Source organism: Dreissena polymorpha, chromosome 9, assembly GCF_020536995.1.
Source record: "Dreissena polymorpha isolate Duluth1 chromosome 9, UMN_Dpol_1.0, whole genome shotgun sequence".
In the NCBI taxonomy this organism is placed as follows: Eukaryota; Metazoa; Mollusca; class Bivalvia; order Myida; family Dreissenidae; genus Dreissena; species Dreissena polymorpha.
The window spans coordinates 49,705,224-49,725,864 of NC_068363.1; the positions used below are offsets into that span (position 1 = coordinate 49,705,224).

General features: G+C 37.2%; 1 protein-coding gene across 1 annotated transcript in view; it reads right to left on the minus strand.

Annotated features, from left to right (window-relative positions):
* The window catches only part of LOC127846487 (leucine-rich repeat and coiled-coil domain-containing protein 1-like), a 283,849-nt gene that overhangs the window by 88,320 nt on the left and 174,888 nt on the right, over positions 1–20,641 (minus strand). The window contains exon 15 of the mRNA XM_052377759.1: positions 11,853–11,969. Coding sequence (XP_052233719.1) covers positions 11,853–11,969 — 117 coding nt within the window. The remainder of the gene's footprint in view (positions 1–11,852; positions 11,970–20,641) is intronic.

The following is a 20,641-nucleotide window of genomic DNA, read 5'->3' on the forward strand; positions in this document are numbered from 1 at the left end:
GCCATGTTTTGGAGCTATAGTTAGTATTATTAATAAAGCTCTCCTTACCCCTCTATATGTGTTGTTGGTCTTTCGTTTCAGTATAATTAAGGTTCTTAATTTTATTTAGAGGAAAGATTAACACACCCGCTGCCCCTTTCAGGGGCCTCAGTTTGGTCTTATCAGTCACGTGATAATTAGTTACTGGTTTGACCGGCTGATTCTGTCTGGAAGTTTGCGCGCAATCTCCGTCAAAGATGCTTTGTTTTACCCACCCTCCTCCTTTTGACAGTAACTGCGGGGGTTTTCGGTAATAACATTATCTTGTTTGTTGTGTATGCATGCATATCTTTTAATTGTTTACAATGCTTGAACATGCGTTATTACCAATGTGTGTAACATGAATATATTTAATTTCATTATTGCATTACCTTTAGCGCGCATCTACTTTGATTTGCCATGTTTGTTATTATGCGCGCTTTTAGTTTTGGAGCTATAGTTAGTATTATTAATAAAGCTCTCCTTACCCCTCTATATGTTTTGTTGGTATTTCGTTAAAACTGTTAATAATCAAATCAAATAGCAATGCCCGACAAACCACTAAAACAGGTTTGTTCGAAGAACGCGCGTATAAATATATAAAATATGTACAGATAATTCGCGTGTGGCCGGTTGATTCATATGTTTTAATTCCACGTCCATTCTTTTTTTGGTTTTCTGTTTTGTATCAATAGGTTTATGACCAGCAATATGTAATAATGTAAAATAAGCCGTGAAAACTCCCCGTAACATCCCGTACTGCGTGTGATGCAGCTAAGAACTGCACAGAAAATGACATTCGCTATCTTTGATCTCATTCATTGAACTCATTACCTTTCACTAACTCCAACAACAATCAACGCCGTATATCCCTTTTAAAAGATATTTCTTGTTAAATGATACACATGTTGTTTCTAACTTAAAAATATATTGCTATGACATGCAAGAATCATCCTTCATTTAACAGTATTTCTGTGATAAATCTGTGTTAGGACCATTGATAACAATTTGATGGAAGATGTGTTTTACTTTACATCACATAGAGCTTGTTTTTATTGAAAATTCGCTTGAATTGGAATTTTAAGAAAATACTGCATACTACTAGTTTTTTTGTCGTTTGCGTTTAATTATATATGAGCCTCTGTAAATACATCTTTTTTCATGTAAACATGAACCGAATTAATTTGTGACTAATTGTTTACTACACTTGCAAAATGGTATATTTTCAAAATTGCAAAACTATTTTAAGAAAATTTGATGTTCGGAAAACATGTTTGGCCCATGACTTGCAACCAAGTCTTCAATATGTACAAGTGGTCACAGGTTTTCATTAAAATTTCATTACACTTAGACCTTGACCTTTCATCACTTAATTAAAATTAACAATTCAGATGATTGTTGGTCTAGTCCTTACATATAAGGCAGAAACAACATTTCAAGACAAGAGCACCGCCTTGCGGGTGCAGACCGCTCATCTATTTTTATTTTGAAAGGTGTAGGGACCTATCTCAATTTCAATCACAAAGGAGGGAGGGGTGGAGTGGAGAGGGGTGTAACGTGTGGGTGTGAGGTCATTTATTACATTATCTTCCAAAAACGGTATTTCAAAAATAAAATAATAAAAATAAATATTTTTGTTTTTTAACCATGTTTGAAAAAAAAAACAAGAGACGTGTTCGTCAGAAACACAATGCCCCCTATTGCGCCGCTTTGAAATTAAATTTTTTTTACCTTTGACCTTGAAGGATATCCTTGACCTTGAACTTCCAACACTCAAAATGTGCAGCTTTATGAGAACGCCGCTTTGAAGCATTTTTTTTTACCTTTGACTTTGAAGGATGACCTTGACCTTGAAAAATGACCTTGACCTTGAACTTCCACCACTCAAAATGTGCAGCTTCATGATAACACGGCTTTGAAATTTATTTATTTTTGACCTTTGACCTTGAAGGATGATCTTGACCTTGAAGGATGACCTTGACCTTGAACTTCCACCACTCAAAAGGGGAAGCTTCATGAAAGCGCCACTTTGATTTTTTTTTTTTTTTACCTTGAAGGATGACCTTGACCTTGAACTTCCACCACTCAAAATGTGCAGCTTCATGATAACGCCACTTTGAATTATTTTTTTTTTACCTTTGACCTTGAAGGATGACCTTTACCTTGAAGGATGACCTTGACCTTCCACCACTCAAAATATGCAGCTTTGAAATTTAAAAAAAAAAAATTGACCTTGAAGGATGACCTTGACCTTGAACTTCCACCACTCAAAATGTGCAGCTTAATGAGATACACATGCATGCCAAATATCAAGTTGCTATATTCAATATTTAAAAAGCTATGGCTAATGTTAAAGTTTTCGGACGGACAGAACCCATATATTTGACATCTGACCTTGAAGGATGACCTTGACCTTCACCTTGCACCACTCAAAATGTGCAGCTCCATGAGATACACATGCATGCCAAATATCAAGTTGCTATCTTCAATAGTGAAAAAGTTATGGCCATTGTTAAAGTTTTTTTCCGACGGACGGATAGACTGACTGACATCCTGACACACTGACGGACAGTTCAACTGCTATATGCCACCCTACCGGGGGAATTTTTTTTTTTTTTGGGAGGTGGGGGGGGGGGTATAGTGTGAGGGTGTGGTGTTCATTTATTAGATGATCTTTAAAACAAGAAGGCCATGATGGCCCTGAATCGCTCACCTGACTAACCAAATAAAATCCCAACCCAGTTTATATCAAGATAAACATTCTGACCAAATTTTCTATGATCACTCGTGAAATAAAATCGATATTCCACCGAATCCAAAAAATATCCTCTATTTATTCTGCCATGTAATCAGCATACAAATTTAAATGATTGTCAAAAGGTTATGAAGATAGCTTGTGGAAACTAGTATTATGTTTTGACATTTAACCAGGTTTAATGGCAAGTGTTCATGCACAGTTACAAATCTTTGAAGTTGTATAGTTTGGTAACAATGCATGCATGCCTCACAAATTCATGTTTCAGGCTGACTCAATACATTATGATAGCAAACATTTATGGCAAGTTCTTACTAATGCATGACTATATTATTGGAAATTAAATCATCAAAACAATCTGCAATATCCCTTTTTTGCCCTTTAAGTACTAAAGCGACTGATATGAACTGCGATTAATTATTTTACTTTCGGCCATTTTCAACAGTGTGGCGGTCAGTTAACATATTAGCACTTGTGGTGTATGAGCTTGTTTACCAGTGCTTCTCTAAGTGCTCGCAGGTGTTCTTAGACCATTAAATGACAAGTGCTCTTCCAGGAGTATGAGGTGGGGATGAGCTGTGAAATTGCAGACAAATTATGAATACTAACTCTTTCAGTGCGGGAACCGAATTTTAAAGGCCTTTGCAAACAGTTTGGATCCAGATGAGATGCCACAAAACGTGGCGTCTCATCTGGATCCAAACTGTTTGCTATTCTGATAGTATTCTTTGAAAAAAATCGAAGAAAATGCTAATTTTAGAAATTCTGCAGACGACATTTTAGCAGACGACAAATTTCCCAGCATGCAAAGGACTAATGCCCACATTATCAGACACAATACATCAAACCACAGCTGTTGCAAGTAAATCTAGCTTTTCATCAACCAGCTCAACCATAACTGTTATTTGAGCAAAGCTCTGTCAAAAAGGGGTTTAAAGCATGTGCAGTCAGCACAGGCTAATCAGTGATGACACTTTCCGCTTTTATGATAATTTCTGTTTAAAGAAAGTCTCTTCTTAGCAAAAACCAGTTAAGGCGGAAAGTGTCATCCCTTACTGTACAGGCTTATCTGGGACTTTAGAAAGTATTGTGTCATTTACTTTCCTAACAAGAATCAACTTGTACTGGTCTCAAGACTCTGAAAATAACCTAACAAGAATCAACTTGTACTGGTCTCAAGACTATGAAAATAATTAATTAATTATTTTCAGAGTCTTGAGACCAGTACAAGTTGATTCTTGTTCGGAAAGTATATACACAATACTTTCTAAATGTTTTATCTCTCATTTTCTATTGCACTGTTGAGAGTACTTTGTATTTTTTCATGAACAATTAGATCTCAATTAATACGCTTGTTAATAACAGGTTGTTAAGTGATAATTGACAATAATATAAGTTGTGCTCTGTTAAAAGGGGGTCTAATGCATGTGTGTAAAGTGTCGTCCCAGATAAGCCTGTACAGTAAGGGATGACACTTTCCGCCTTAACTGGTTTTTGCTAAGAAGAGACTTTCTTTAAACAGAAATTATCAGACTGCACACTGCACAGGCTAATGGTTGACAAGGCAGTCAGCACAGGCTAATCAAGGATGACCCCTTCCGCTTTTATGATATTTTCGTTTAAAGAAAGTCTCTTCTTCCCTAAAATCCAGTTAAGGCAGAAAGTGTCATCCCTGATAAGCCTGTGTGGACTGCACAGGCTTATCGTGGACGACACTTTAACAAATGCATTAAACCCCCTTTTCCCACAGCGTGGCTCAATTAATTTTGTAAGCCCATTTTCACTGATCATTAATCATTATTGAGATTCATGAGGGGAAATAATGCTTGAGCCATCTGTTCCCTGTCTGATTAACAATCTAATGACAAGTTAAACCCTTTCCCTCATAAAACTTAAGTGAAAATGGCCAGCAACCAGCATAAAACCAGAACAGCCTGGGAGTATCTCGCAGTCTGTTCAGGTTTTATGCTGTTTGCTGCTCATCAGTATCTAAGGGTTGGAAATAAATCCTTTAAAACTAGAATTTAGTAATAAAGGTCTTTAATTAAATATAACTTTCTTAGTGCCCGGACCACAAATGCGTCAAAATATGTCATCAAAGTGGTAAAGGGTTAATTACATATCTAAGTGGTAAATTGCTAAATAAGTATAATAGTGGTAAAGTGTTAAATACGTATCTAAGTGGTAAAGGGTTAATACGTATCTAAGTGATAAAGGTTTAAATACATAATAGTGGTAAAGGATTCAATACGTATCTAAGTAGTAACGGGTTAAATACATATCTAAGTGGTAAAGGGTTAAATACATATCTTAGTGGTAAAGGGTTAAATACATATCTAAGTGGTAAAGGGTTAAATACATATCTTAGTGGTAAAGGGTTAAATACATATCTTAGTGGTAAAGGGTTAAATACATATCTTAGTAGTAAAGGGTTAAATACATATCTTAGTGGTAAAGGGTTAAATACATATCTTAGTGGTAAAGGGTTAAATACATATCTTAGTGGTAAAGGGTTAAATACATATCTAAGTAGTAAAGGGTTAAATACATATCTTAGTGGTAAAGGGTTAAATACATATCTTAGTGGTAAAGGGTTAAATACATATCTTAGTAGTAAAGGGTTAAATACATATCTTAGTGGTAAAGGGTTAAATACATATCTAAGTGGTAAAGGGTTAAATACATATCTTAGTGGTAAAGGGTTAAATACATATTTTAGTAGTAAAGGGTTAAATACATATCTTAGTGGTAAAGGGTTAAATACATATCTTAGTGGTAAAGGGTTAAATACATATCTTAGTGGTAAAGGGTTAAATACATATCTAAGTGGTAAAGGGTTAAATACATATCTTAGTGGTAAAGGGTTAAATACATATCTCAGTGGTAAAGGGTTAAATACATATCTTAGTGGTAAAGGGTTAAATACATATCTTAGTGGTAAAGGGTTAAATAGGTATCAAAGTGGTAAAGGGTTAAATATGTATCTAAGTGGTAAAGGGTTAAATAGGTATCAAAGTTGTAAAGGGTTAAATACGTATCAAAGTGGTAAAGGGTTAAATACTAGGGATGTCAACGAATATCCGAATATCCGAATATTCGGTCCCGGACCGAATATTCGGATACAGTTTTCCGAATCGAATATTCGGAAGAAAAAATACAAAAATCGAGTAATTTCAAAGACTTTGTATCCGTGAAATTTGCTTCAAACTTTGTAAAAAAAGTTGTTCCTCGTGTCATAATGTTTATTCCTGCTACGCGCGATAATGCGTCGCTATGGTGATGACAGTATACCGGTCATAAATCCCGCTAATTGCCTAACAAAGATAGACACTTTGTGTCAAAATTATGATAGGTGCAAATCGCGTCGGCAATCAAAACACCGACCTGCACTTTATCCAATGACTCGAATTACATTTAAAATTAGCAAAGATAAAATGAGTAAAGGAAAAGCCAACTTGGTGTAAAAAACAAATAAGACCGTATGGCATATAAACCACCGACCCGTCTCGATCTAATAACTCAAATTACATTTAAAATGATCAAAGATTAAATGAGTTAAAGAAGAGCCGGCTTTGTGTGAAAAACAAAAAAGATCGTATGGTTATAATCACGTTGTCCAATCAAAAAAGCTTTTAGAAAATAATTTACTCAACCTCTAATGAGTATTTGCGTATTGTATGGTCCAAACTTTAATTAATTACTCAATATTCAATCAGGTATTATACTTAAAGAAATGTTTTTGGTAGTTCGCCCTCATTTAATTGAAAGTATTATAATTGCTACACGCATAAAGTAAATCTCTGTCCAAGCAAAATTCCACCTACGCCTTCCGCTGCTTGGAAGTATTTCACGACATCATCCGATAAGAAGTCGCCGATCCAAGTGACTTTTAAACGTGGCAACTTTAAAAGACTGACTGTTTAGTCTGTTAAACAGGTTCAAAGTGTGTTGTGGCTATGTACATAATTCGTTTAAGTTCTGTTTTGTCATGTAATTATTTTGTCGTCATGTAATATTATGTTTCTCGTTCTATTGTTGATGTACAATATTAATAGTTTAAAAACAGTTTTTGTCATTAAATTTTAACAATAAAAAGTAATCAACAAAATCAGCTTCGAATTATCGACGGCAACGCTGTGTCAATATTTATTCACTTCCGGTGCACTTCTGGTAAAACGAAAGTAGAATTCATGGAGTAATGGTACGGTAAACAAAGTTGACTTTTTTTCCAACAGATGTTGACCGAATATCCGAATATTCGTTCGGAAGGATGACCGAATATTCGAATACCAAAATCGGTATTCGTTGCCATCCCTATTAAATACGTATCAAAGTGGTAAAGGGTTTAACAGTGCAGGTGCTTCCCACCGAGTAAACAATTGTTCTACACACAACAGTCAGGTAAATTAACAGCTGGTTGACTGTTTGGATCAAAAAGGACTGATAATTCTTCTTCTTAGCTGCTATGACTTATGTGGTTGCGAATAATTTATTGGCAAAATTACTTTTTTCTAAGTGCAAACAATTTTTGTCGATCCAAAATAACAAAAAGTAATCTGCAAAAAAAGTCGTCAGCTTTACAAAAAAATCAACCACAAACGGAATGCTTATAATGCAAACATTCTAGGTCGATCAGCAAACATCCCCTTTATGCAACCAAATACTTGTCCTAACTGGATATCTGTCACCAAAAATCCCTGCCTATCATCACCACTGACAGACAAATGATCAATCTCCCAGGTTGTTGCAAAGCAAAGGATGGGTAAAGAGCCTGAGAGAAGTCTTGATGCACATTTGCCATTTGACATTAAATGGGAACAATTTGCAACCTATTAACTGAGCATTTAAAGATTGGCCTGAAGGAAGTCGTAGGAATATCAGGGAATTTAAAGCTTCATTATAGCTCTCTAGAATGTTTATTTGCGTCGCACTGAAGTGCGGCGACTTGTATGTAATACGTTTTTTTTTCGCTTATGGGAGGAGAAGGTATTTTACGGATCAATGTATATATTTTTGTTGTCAGAATATCTTGCATAGTGGTGATTTTTTGTGTAAATTAGTGTAAATAAGTACTGCATTTGTGCCTATTACATTTACCACAACATTTATTGCCAATAATGCAAAGCTAATTCTTTTAATTAATAACTGACCACAGGGACTGGGCAACAATAAAAGATCACAGAGACTGGGCTAATACGCGAACCGGTGAAACTTTCTGGTTTTGTATAAAAACAAAACATAATCAAAATATATTTATTTTGTGGTTTTTCTAACAATAGCGCAGTATTTTGCTGTTTGAGTTTTGGTTACTGCGTATTTTCTTCAATTTTACAAGACGACAGCGATTACACGGTTTATTGCTTCGTTCCGTAGTGTAGTGGTTACACGCTCGCTTCACATGTGAGAGGCCCAAGGTTTCGAGCCCCAGTAGAATCAAGTTATTTTATTTGTGTTCTAAGTTAACTTTTTGTTTTGATGTAGACATTTTAGTTTAAATAAATATGCTGTTTTATTGTAACCATTTTTTGTTTTTATTATGCCCATGAAATATATGTGTGAGAGGGTGGGGGGGGGGGGTTCGTAAACACATTAAAACTTTTACAGTGTTTTCATATCAATGAGTACTCAACCCCTATCGTAAATGAGCAACGTAAGAATAAGTTCAGAATCATCTCCCCTTGAAGTTGAGAAAAATATGAAATAACGCTTACAAGATGAAGCAGATTTTTTAAAACCTACACAGTTCTGTTCCATTAATGAAAAATGCACACAGATGCCAGTAAAAAAAGGGAAACCAATGTAAATAAAATGAACTATGAAATATTTGGGGGTTACAACACAAAATCATAGATAATGGTTATTTGGGAGTTATAACACAACATCATAGATAATGATAATTTGGGGGTTATAACACAAAATCATAGATAATGGTTATACCAGTATCTTTTTCTATTTTGTTTCAAATAATTGGCAAATATATTAATATTTACAGTAGAAAAAAAATCGTTCCATGTAACTTCATGGAGTGCCTTTTACACTGAAATTTCCGACGCCCTTTGATGCTTTGCATCAATACTTATCTTGTGTATGATAAGATACAACAAATATTGGCCTAGAAAACTAGAAAATAATCAAGTATAAACTGATGTCGTCTTTATGCATTATTTGCATTTATGTTATTGAAACTAAAAACTCTTAAAGTGTCAAACTGATTTAGCTCAAAAGCAATACAAGCAACTTTGCAGAAATTCCAAACTGAACTTTATTTTATACCTAAACAAAATGAATATCTAAATAAGGAAATCATGTCTGACATTTCAGCAAAAAACAAATACACTACAATATTTAAAACAAGAGCACCCCATAACAGGTGCCAACGCTCGGCTGCGGATGCAGTTTTGAATATACGAAAGCTTGTCAGAATTCATTATTTTATTTTTTTAGAGGTCACAATGACCTTGACCTTTGACCTAGTGACCCCAAAATGGGTGTGACGTGTAGAACTCATCAAGGTGCATCTACATATGAAGTTTCAAAGTTGTAGGTGGAAGCACTTTGATTTTAGAGCCAATGTAAAGGTTTTGCACAACGCGGACGGCTGATGGCGGACATCGGACGGCGGACAATGAGCTGGCTATGACAATACCTCAGGTTTTCTCCAAAACAGCCGAGCTCATAAATGCATTTATCTTTGTTATAAAGAAGTAATTATCATTTTTGTGTGAGAGTTTTAATTCAGATCTTCTAACAATTTATTGGTGGAAAGACTAATGGCCATAACTGGAATCCTTATACTTCTCTTTGAGTGCAGTAAAACATCAATTTACTGATTTTTAGTTTGTTCCAAATCCTTTTGGGTATCACCAACATCTAAAAACTTAAACTGAGGTATTCAATACTTGCACTTTAACGCTCCTCTAGTCACCTGTAGTAATTTTGCTGCTCTTAACGAGTGCAAACTATAAAGTTTTTCATATACAATAATTATATATTGATACCACAGGGAAACATTATAGCACAATACTTAATATCAGCAGATATAACAGCCAAATTGCAGTAAAAGTCTGTAATCCACATGAAATATTCATTGCCATTATGTTTTCTTAAGATTTATACCTTAGATATAATTGTTTTACTATAATTCGCACAATTTTCTGTAAGCAGCAAAACGCAATTTGATGAAGTCTGGATTGCTTTTTCTTCTTTATTTAATGATAGATAATGATAGATGTGATATGGACTAATAGCAGACTAATGGAGATAGACGTAAGTCAAGTAATGCATTAGGTTGTCATCATGGAATTTTAATTTTAAATAAATTTCAGAAGATGGATAGAAGGTCTTCAACCCATAAGAAATAAAGAGGTCTATCAGTATCAAGAAAGAGAAAATTTACAATTTGCATTTCCCCACTTATCGTTTCTAAAATAACACAGACAGACGGGGTAATCACGTGGTAGTCAAGATGGTGACATCCATGCTGAGGCAATTATTTTTCGCCGTTTTATATCCTTTATAACTTGAATTAATTGTTTAAATGCCGCTCACTTTCCAGCCATATCAACAAGAAAGTTACTAGCGTTTATTTCGTACTAATATTCACACTATATCACGACTTTACTTGGTGCAAAATTTCTTAGCGGGATGACCTAATTACAGTTTCACTTAGAAAATATGCGGGGAGTAAAGTAGAGATATAAAGCGAATTTGAATACGAAATAAAGGCTTATCACCATTTTACTAATATGGCTTGAAAGTGAGCGCCATTTAAGAATTTTACAAAATTAATAAAGGGTAGATAAGAAGGTGAAAAATTACTGTCTTGGCATGGACGTCGCCATCTTGACTATCACGTGATTACCCCCTCTGACAGAATTATAAGATTTAAAATCATACTAGCTTGCACTGAGTTTTGAACATGGATGGAAAACTATTCAATCCACTAGCACAATTTTTTTTTAAATATAATCGCAAATGGCCGGTCATTCCTTACTTCTCCTTTGTTCAATCCGAATACAATTATAGTATTAATAGTGTTATTCATGTAAAATTAAACAGAAATCCTAGTTGACAAATATTAAAACATTAATTCATGTTCATTTAAAAATCCCAGCACACAAATCTATGAACCAACTTTAAAAATGGTAATAATGATGATTATTGTGTTGGTTACCATCAATTAACATTATTGTGTCGGTTACCATCAATTTACATTATTGTGTTGGTTACCATCAATTTACAATCAAGATGCAAATGAGTTTTGGGGTTATTTTTTTCAAATAGAAAATCACAGCATAGTCTAAAGACTGGGTTGATGGAACACATGCAAATATTCTATTATGACCGATTTTGGTCCCAAGGAAGTCACAGCGATACAAGTGACCTTCAGGTCACACACATGTGACCATCAGGTTACCAAGCATTGACCTTCAAGCAAATTACAAGTGACACACACACAATAATGACCTACAAGAAAACTAAAATCTACTAACGTTTGACCTATTTCCCTACTGCTGCTTCATCTGTTGATGATTTTTGCACTTAGTTCATAGCACTTTTTCTTGCAGAAAACCTACACATAATCTACCCCACATAACCTTAATAATGACCTATAAGTGACCAGTATGTGACTTTAAAATACCAGCGTGTAACCTTCAAGTGACCTATATTTGATTTTTAAGTAGCCCACAAGAGACCTATAAGCAACCCTAAAATTGACCTTAAATAGACATACAATCAACCATAAAATAACCCACTAGATCCCCACAAGGAAATGACAAGCAACCTTTATATGACTTATATGTGACCTTCACATGACATTCATATGACCTTCAAATGACTTTTGTGTCATAATGTGGCTGATGCTCACACTCTCTAAGATGCACGGCCAAGACTTGACCCACAAGTGACCCATATTTGACCTTTATATGAATTTCTAGCGACCTCCATTTGACCTCTATATGACCTTCATTTGATCAACATTTGACCTTAATATGAACTTCATGACACCACTTTTGATCTTTATATGATCTTCAAGTGACCCATATTTGACCTTTATAATGACCTTCAAGTGACTTACTTTTCCTGCTGCTGCTTCATCTGCTGTTGATGCTCGCGCTCGCTGCGTCGCACTTCCTCCTGAATGGCCGTCTGCATCTCCTTGCTGCCCAGGCTGTACCGAGTCTTGAGTTCATCCCTGAAAACATTGAATTAACTCTTTCAGTGCGGGAACCGAATTTTAAAGGCCTTTGCAAACAGTTTGGATCCAGATGAGACGCCACAGAACATGGCGTCTCATCAGGATCCTAACTGTTTGCTATTCTGATATTATTCTTTGAAAAAAATCGAAGAAAATCCTAATTGTAGAAAGTCAGCAGACGACATTTTAGCAGACAACAAATTTCCCAGCATGCAAAGGGTACCATTTACCACTCAGCTACACACTTTGACACTTTTGAAGTCAGCTTAGAAAATAAAGTTAAATGTAATACATTTCTAGATTCAAGTTTGCAAGTCTTCATTTTATAGACTAACAAACTGATGAGCAGCAAACAGTATTAAACCCAAACAGACTGCAAGTTACTCGCAGGCTGTTTTGTTTTAATGCTGGTTGCATATTGCCATGTTCACTTTGTTTCCCAGCTGGAAAGAGTTCAGAATCAGTTTGAACACTATAGGGGGAAGATTGAAGTTTTTATACAGGGTTTTGAACCAATCTCTGAAAATGTTAATTCCACAAATCGTTTGAATGCTTGTCGAACTGTACCATGTCTTGAGCGTATCCCTAAAATGAGTGACTCAAGAATCAGTTTGAACAAATTAGCTTAACCACTTGCTTCTCTCTGCAAACATTGTAACTTCACATAATCAATTAATAAAAATACATTATATTGTGGATTTATAGAAATGGATAGGTGAATTCATTTAATACAATTACAGTGTTTTTGTTCACCTTAGGGTGAAAGTTGCCTATTGGGCGCCCTTTGCATTTAATCGCAATAGTTTTCTTTAGAAAGTTTCGATCATTTATTAACATTCGTCTTTCTTAGGTCTGGTTTTGTTTGACACAGTGTGCAAAACTGACTTCAAACAGTGTCCATTGCCCGGAGCCCGGGAGCTACCGAAATTTTTCATCGAGCTACTGAAATTTTCCAGCTGACACCCGCTACTATAAATCTATAAGAGCGGTAGCCCGGTTTATTGACAGACATATGTAGAATAAACACGCTGACATGTGTTTGTACACTGTGTATGGCTTATAATCCGATAACAAAGTGCAATCAATTATCTAATCAGTCACCGATCACTTGCGGAAATGTCGATTGTAAACAGTAACAGTGTATTTTAATCATCCAATCAGAATCAACATTTGTCGTCTGCTAATAATATAATGAGAGCCGGTTGGATAGTTGGCGCACATGATGCAACGTCATTTCGCAATTTGGATTTCTTTGTTAACCGCAACAATGAGTAATAGCAACGTTTTTGATGTCATTAAATATCCAAGGACGCGAACATTAAATAAATCAAAACAATAGCGGATTCTTCAAAACGGTAACAAAACCAAAAATTAATATTAATTACAACGGTGTGAACGCGGTTAACACCTGCTAATTAGTTTGCATTGTGTGGATTAAAGGAGCGACTGTTAATCGATAATCCCATATATGCACGATTTATATTTTTAAAACCAATTATGGGTGGGTAATATCGACGATAAGAGTCATAAACACAAACGTTTGAACATTTAAAAAATGTCAAATGAATTTCCGGTATATGGTTCTATTTAAAGATATGATGAAATAAGCTCCAAATCAGGACCATTGTATTGCAATGTGTAAATAACCGGACACAGTTTGCACGCGTCGTGTACAGCTATTTTAGGTTACAAATTCTACATTAAATAAATGAATTTCTTTGGCCAGATAAAAAACGGGCGAAAATTGGCGTGGGTGTATTTATTTGTAAATAAAAAATTCGTAGCGGGTATTGAGATCATTTAATTTCCATGAAAAGTGTCGTTGTGAATTTCAAATAAAGTATCTCGCGAATTATTTGGCATTGACATTTCCTCTTAATAAAATATAATGTAAACACGTTGTATCGTTACCATTACGCTGTATCAGTTCCTTCATTATTGAAACAATTATTGTATTGTATACTGACTGCACACAAGTGTCGTTACATACGGATGTTATACATAAATTCGGACAGTACTTAAAGTCGGACACAAGTAAATAAATGATTTAATACTCTCTTCATTTCTTTGAAACTCGGTATTTGTTGTTAAAAAGGGCAATTGCATTGATTAACACCATAAGAGTCAATATTATTGATCATCTAAACGCTTTATTTACGTTTTAGACTTTACGTACTGTCCGAATTTAAGTACGCATACATGTGCACATACATGTAATATTTACATGCAGTATATGATTTTCTTTTGTACATTTACATTTAAGTACACGGTGCCTGTATGTATACATATTATGTATATGTAAATGAAGAAATAAAATAAAGATGAAAACTTGCCTCTTATCATTTTGTAGGTAAATTTTATGGGCTACCAAATATTTTTATCGGTAGCCCAGTGGGCTACCTGAAAAATAAGCTCCTTTTTTATCATAATTTGTGTCTAGTAGTAAACTCCGCCAAGGACAGTCCAAAGCCTTTGCTGAAAAAGGAGGAGGGTTGTGGGTGGGGCTAGCAACCCCACCCCATGAAAAACATGCTTGCTACGGAAACAAAAACAAGGTAACAAGCGACAACCGACGCCGGGAGCGAAGCAGACTAGGCAACTGGACTTATGAAGGATGGGGATCAAAGCCACATGGACGTCTCCACCCCGATAGCGGACTCTTGACACTAAAGCAATGGATCAAAATTGGATGTTGGAACCTGCGAACACTATACCAGACTGAAAGCTATTGCAAGTAGTGAGTGAACTGAACCGATACAACTTGACCCTTATGGGAGTAACAAAAGCAAGATGGACTGTCACAGGCAAGCAGAAGGTGAGTTCCGGAGAAGTCATCATCTGGTCTGGAAGAATGCTGACAACGACCAACGGGAAGGAGTTGCCATCATCATCAGCAAGAGCAAGGCCAACACCGTGCTACAGTGTGAGCGAAAGCCTGCTGTACGTCAGGATGAACTCCAAGTAAGCCAAGCTGTCTGTTGTTGTGGGCTACGCACCAATAGACGACACGGAAGAAGAGGACAAGGATGCATTCTATGACGCCCTTCAAACTGTTTTAGAGGACATCCCCCAACACGACGTGCTCATGTTGCTCTGCGACTTCAATGCTGAGGTTGGCTGCGACAACAAAGACAGAGAGAGGACCATGGGACGACTTGGAGTGGGTGTGATCACCGACAATGAGAAGAGACTTGTCAACTTCTGCCAACAGAACGACTTGGTCATAGAAGGGACCCTGTTCGTGCACAAGGAGATCCACAAACTACCAAAGGACATCACCAGACGGCAGGACCCAGAACCAGATCGACCATTTCATCATCAACGGTCAATGGTGGCACTCTCTGCAGGACCAGCACCATCATCAAACTAACAAAAAAAGGAGACCTGGGGAACTGTAACAACTGGCGATATATCACTTTACTATCTCTCACCAGTAAGATCTTCAGCTACATCATCCTGCAAAGAATCACAACAGCAGTGGACGGTATCCTGAACAGGCAGGCTTCAGGAAAGGCAAGTCCTGCATCAACCACATCTTTGTCCTGAGGCAGATCCTTGAGCAGTCCCATGAATGGAATGGATCCCTCTACATGGTTTTTGTGCACTTCGAGAAGGCCTTCGACAGCTACACCGAGACTCTCTCTGGAAGATTCTGCAACATTATGGCATCCCTCAGAAACTTGTCAACGTCATCAGGTCCCTGTATGAAAACTTTGAGAGTAGAGTTGTCCACAACAACTAGCTCAGTGAACCATTCAAGGTGGAAACTGGAGTGAAGCAAGCTCCTCTTTTCAATGACAATGGACTGGATCATGCGCCGCACCAACGATGAGAAGGAAGCAAGGAATACAGTGGACACTGACCTGGCTGCTAGATGACCTGGACTACGCCGACGATATCGGGCTACTTTCTAGCAGGAACCAGGAATTCCAGCAGAAGACGCAACAGTTGGCACTGTCAGCAAGCACCATATGTCTCAGGGTCAACATTGGAAAGACTAGGTCATGAGGAAGAACACCAGAGTGGGCGACCCAATCACCATCAATGACCAGCCTCTGCAAGAAGTGGACGAGTTCATATACCTGGGCAGCAAGGTCACCACAGATGGAGACTGTGCAAGGGAGATCAAAACGAGAATCAGCAAAGCCAACCAAGCCTTTGCAATGCTGAAGCCAATCTAAGGACCACAAGTCTTAGCATCCACACCAAGCTCCGCATCTTCAAGAGCAACTTGCTGAGAGTCCTTCTATATGGGTCAGAGTGTTGGAAGCCTACTGCTACCATCGAGCGCAAGCTGAAAGTCTTCCAAAACAAGTGCCTGCGACGGATCATGAAAGTCTTTTGACCAAACATGATCACAAACATGGAACTGCATGGAAGAGCGGGCACAAACAGCATCGCTGAGACTATCGCTTTGAGGAGATGGAGATGGCTAGGCCATGTCTGCAGAATGCCACCCAACTCGACACCCAGGGTGGCACTGAGATGGACTCCACAGGGGAAAAGAAACTGTGGACGGCCGAAAGAGACGTGGTGCCAAACCATGGAGCCAGAGCTCAAAAACAGAGGCCTCACTCTGCAGACAGCACACACAACAGCAGCTGACAGACCAAAGTGGCGCTCCCTTGCCGTCACTTCAAGCACCTGACGGCGCAAAGAGGATTGAGCGAGTGTGTCTAGTAACAATAACAGTATAAAACAAGAGCTGTGTCCATCAGATGACATATGCCCCCAATAAACACTTTGATAGAAGTTATTGAAATGCACTAAGTGACCCCGTGACCTAGTTTTTGACCCGGCATGACCCATATTCGAACTTGACCTAGATATTGTCTAGATACAACTTCTGACCAAGTTTGGTAAAGATCGGATGAAAACTATTTGAATTAGAGAGCAGACACAAAAAGTGTGACTGACAGACTGACCGATGGACAGTGCGAAAACTATATACCCCCTTTTCTTCAAAAGGGGGCATAAAAACAGCAAACACAGCATAACTTGCCGGTTGAAATGGACCATTACAAAAAATGTGTCAGTGCAAAGTTACTGTCTCAAAATAAAAATATTTTAAGCAGTGAAGGTTTTTCTAAATACTATTACCAATTTATACAAATGCCTGAATAACAATAAATAAAACCTCACACAAAGATTTGACATACAGATAAAATAAAAATAAAATCTCTGGAATGCACATCAGCAATTTCCCCAGGAATTTGGTCAGGCACAGTGGCAAGACAGTGTGGAAGGGGTTGGTATGGAAGGGTGCAGGCCCCCTGAGGCATTTTGATTTTTTTTCATATTCTGTACATGTTCTAAAATAAATTCTACACTACTTTGGAGCTATTAAAACTCATTTGTTATCATTTATTTCTATTTTTTTACCTCAATTTATTTCATTTTTATTTCAGTCATATATTATAATATTAAACAAGCAAATTCGTTGAATTGATATCCCTGCCAATATGCTTCTGGACACAAAAGTGTTATATCTGACATTCCAAAAAGCAATTTTTCAAGATACAAAGGGCCATAACTTCGTTATTAACAGATGGTGTACAATGTCATTTGGGATGCATCATCCTCTTATCCATATACATACTCGTACCACGTTTTAATGAAATCCGCCAAAGCACTTCCTAGATATGGCTCCGGACGGACGGACGGAAAGACGGACGGACGGAAAGACGGACAGACGGACAACGCCAAAACAATATCCCTCCGCCTATGGCGGGAGATAATAACAGGGAAAATAAGACTAGGCATTAGAACACAAAATGATTGAAAAAACAACAACAACAATACACTCACATATTTTACCAAAAGTATACAAATATGCAATAATGTAAAAAAAAACTGTTCTGTGGCTCATGCCAAGAATCCACCAATCTACTTGTCAACTGCCTCTATTTCTGGCCCTTCTATGCTAGCCATCATCAGAGCATTGACGACAGCAGACTTCAGATGAAAAATGATATTTCAGTCTTTACCATGATATTTCATTGTGCTGAAGCCCATCTCGCAGTCTGAAATATACACAATTTGTTAATTACTCTGAAATAAGATCTTTTAAAATGCTTTGGTATAAATACAAACAGGTATTAAATTTGTAAAAGCCTCTTTCATTAATTATTGTATTTTTGACAGCCTAGTCACACTTGTCAAGTACCTACTGGCTGTAGACATAGGGAGAAGAAGGCCAACAGCTGCCAGCTTGTAGAGATGGTTTTGGCTGTTAAGTAAACAGATGGTCTCCCACTCTATTGCCTCATCAGTCTTCTTCTCTGTGCCCTGTAGGCTGCCGTGAATTTGGCATTTGTTCAGTAAATTTGTTGGCCTGGACAATCAGCACCAAAATAAACTGTCAAACTGGGCATTCTGCACGTGATTACTTTGTCACCCCAGAAAATCTGCTCCTGACTTATCTTAAAGCTGCAATTCCATAATTTGCAGTTCCAGACAATCAACTATTTCATGCCAGACATTTGCCACCATACATATTCAATTATAATGTTTGCCTTGGGTTGGGTTGAGTTTCTGTGCGATGCAGAAATGTGGTTTATGGATGGAACGCATTCGACAGCGCCACGGCAATGCTCCCAATAGTTTGGTACCACTGGGAAAACGAATGCTACTGCTGCCTAAAGCCTCTAATCCGGAAAGCAGCAAGGGCGCTAGGAGCGGTTCTGCAGCGCAAAATTAATCTGGTGCCAATTATTGTCATTGAATGATACAAGAGATGTGTTCGTCAGGAACACAATGCACCCTACTGCGCGGCTTTAAAATAAAATTTCTATTTATCAATTGGCAGGTATAGAAATCATCTCCCTTTAAAGCTTATTACATCCCTTAAATTTTGTCCAATCCAACCGCAGGGGGGGGGGGGGGGGGGATCTGTAGACAGTCTAAACTGACCAAGTCAGACATCACTGACAACCAAGGCCTGTGGTTTATCAAAGAGATCATAGCCAGAGTTCATCATGTATCTATGGACATAAGTCCACAGGTATGTAATGAACCCTACCAGTCACAAATTAGTACAGGAAAGAAATGGTAATTATATCATTCAACAAAAACTTTGACAAATCAATCATTTAACTTATAAATAATCAAAATAAAAAATCTGTACAGTAACTGTGAAAAGAACTTCAATTCTTCGTAAGGAAATATATAATCTGAGATTTATAAGTATATAAATTACTTCCCTTGAAATTAATTGTCTCTAACAAATCTCTATTTTTAGTAGCAAATAATTATAAGCCACTAACGTGACTGTAGATTCACAGGTAACCTTAAAGTACCTAAGATACTTGTATGCCCTTCACCTTTCACCACTCAAAATGTGCAGCTCCATGAGATACACATGCATGCCAAATATCAAGTTGCTATCTTCAATATTGAATAATTATCTCCCTTTACAGCTTATTACTTCCCTTGGATTAGTATTTTTAACCTTAGACCTTGAAGGATGACCTTGACCTTGACCATTTACCACTATGTGTTTGTCAGAAACACAATGCCGCCTACTGAGCCGCTTTGATTTATTAAAAAAATATATATAATTTGGCAGGTCAGATAATTATGTCCATTTAAAGCTTATTACTTCCCTTGGATTTGTATTTTCGACCCTAGACCTTGAAGGATGATGTTGACCTTGAAATTTTACCACTCAAAATGTGCAGCTCCATGAGATACACATGTATGCCAAATATGAAGTTGCTATGTTCAATATTTAAAAAGTTATGGCCAATGTTAAAGTTTTTTTTTCGGACGGACGGACAGACTGACTGACTGACATGCTGACTGACGGACAGTTCAACTGCTATATGCCACCCTACCGGGGTCATAAAAATACGCAAGGTTCCAATTGTCCAGGTGCTGTTTGTCTGTATATACTATCGTTCACACCTCTTATCTATGCACACACAGCTGATTAGCGCGTGCTTGTTTTGATTGGTTGTTTTCCGAATGCAGACAATATTAAGATCAGAGCTTGCAATCAATTGTGAATTTTCAAGCGTTGCAGCCACATAATAAAAAAAACAAGCGCTGGGGCGGAACAAATTCCGATGTTGAGGCATCACAGGGCGGCTGTGCTAAAACGGCACATATACCATTAGAAGTCGTGTCTATTCCTGGATTGCCAGATACAGTAGAAAACCAATGGCTCAAACTCCCTTTGCGCGAATTTCAGGTTGGCCAGAACTATTCTCAAAGCAGCAATATACATTCATACAAATTTCTATCTGATGGCTCAAATTTATGAGGGTCAAATTATCCGAATGGCTGGAACTATTTTCACAACCCCCATCACAATTTTTACACAATTTTTTGTTTGTTCGGCTCGCACTTTCTCTGGTTTAAACTGCAGTGTTCTCCGGAAGCACCGGCAGCAGACGATTTCACCGGTTACATTCAAACTTGATGCCGGCTACTTTCCCCAAAATATCAATTGAAATGGTGCAAATACACCTGTTGTATTGCTTAGTCGCCGGCTACTTTGAAAATATAACTGGCTTTTCAAATTTTTCTGGACAACACTGGAAACTTTAACACAGTTAATAGATAAGGAGCGCTTGATTGAAGATAACTCCGTAATTAATGTCAAAACGGTTGCAAACAAGTCACCACCCAAGACGTCCGCAAGGTCAGCCATGTCAGCCATAAATGTA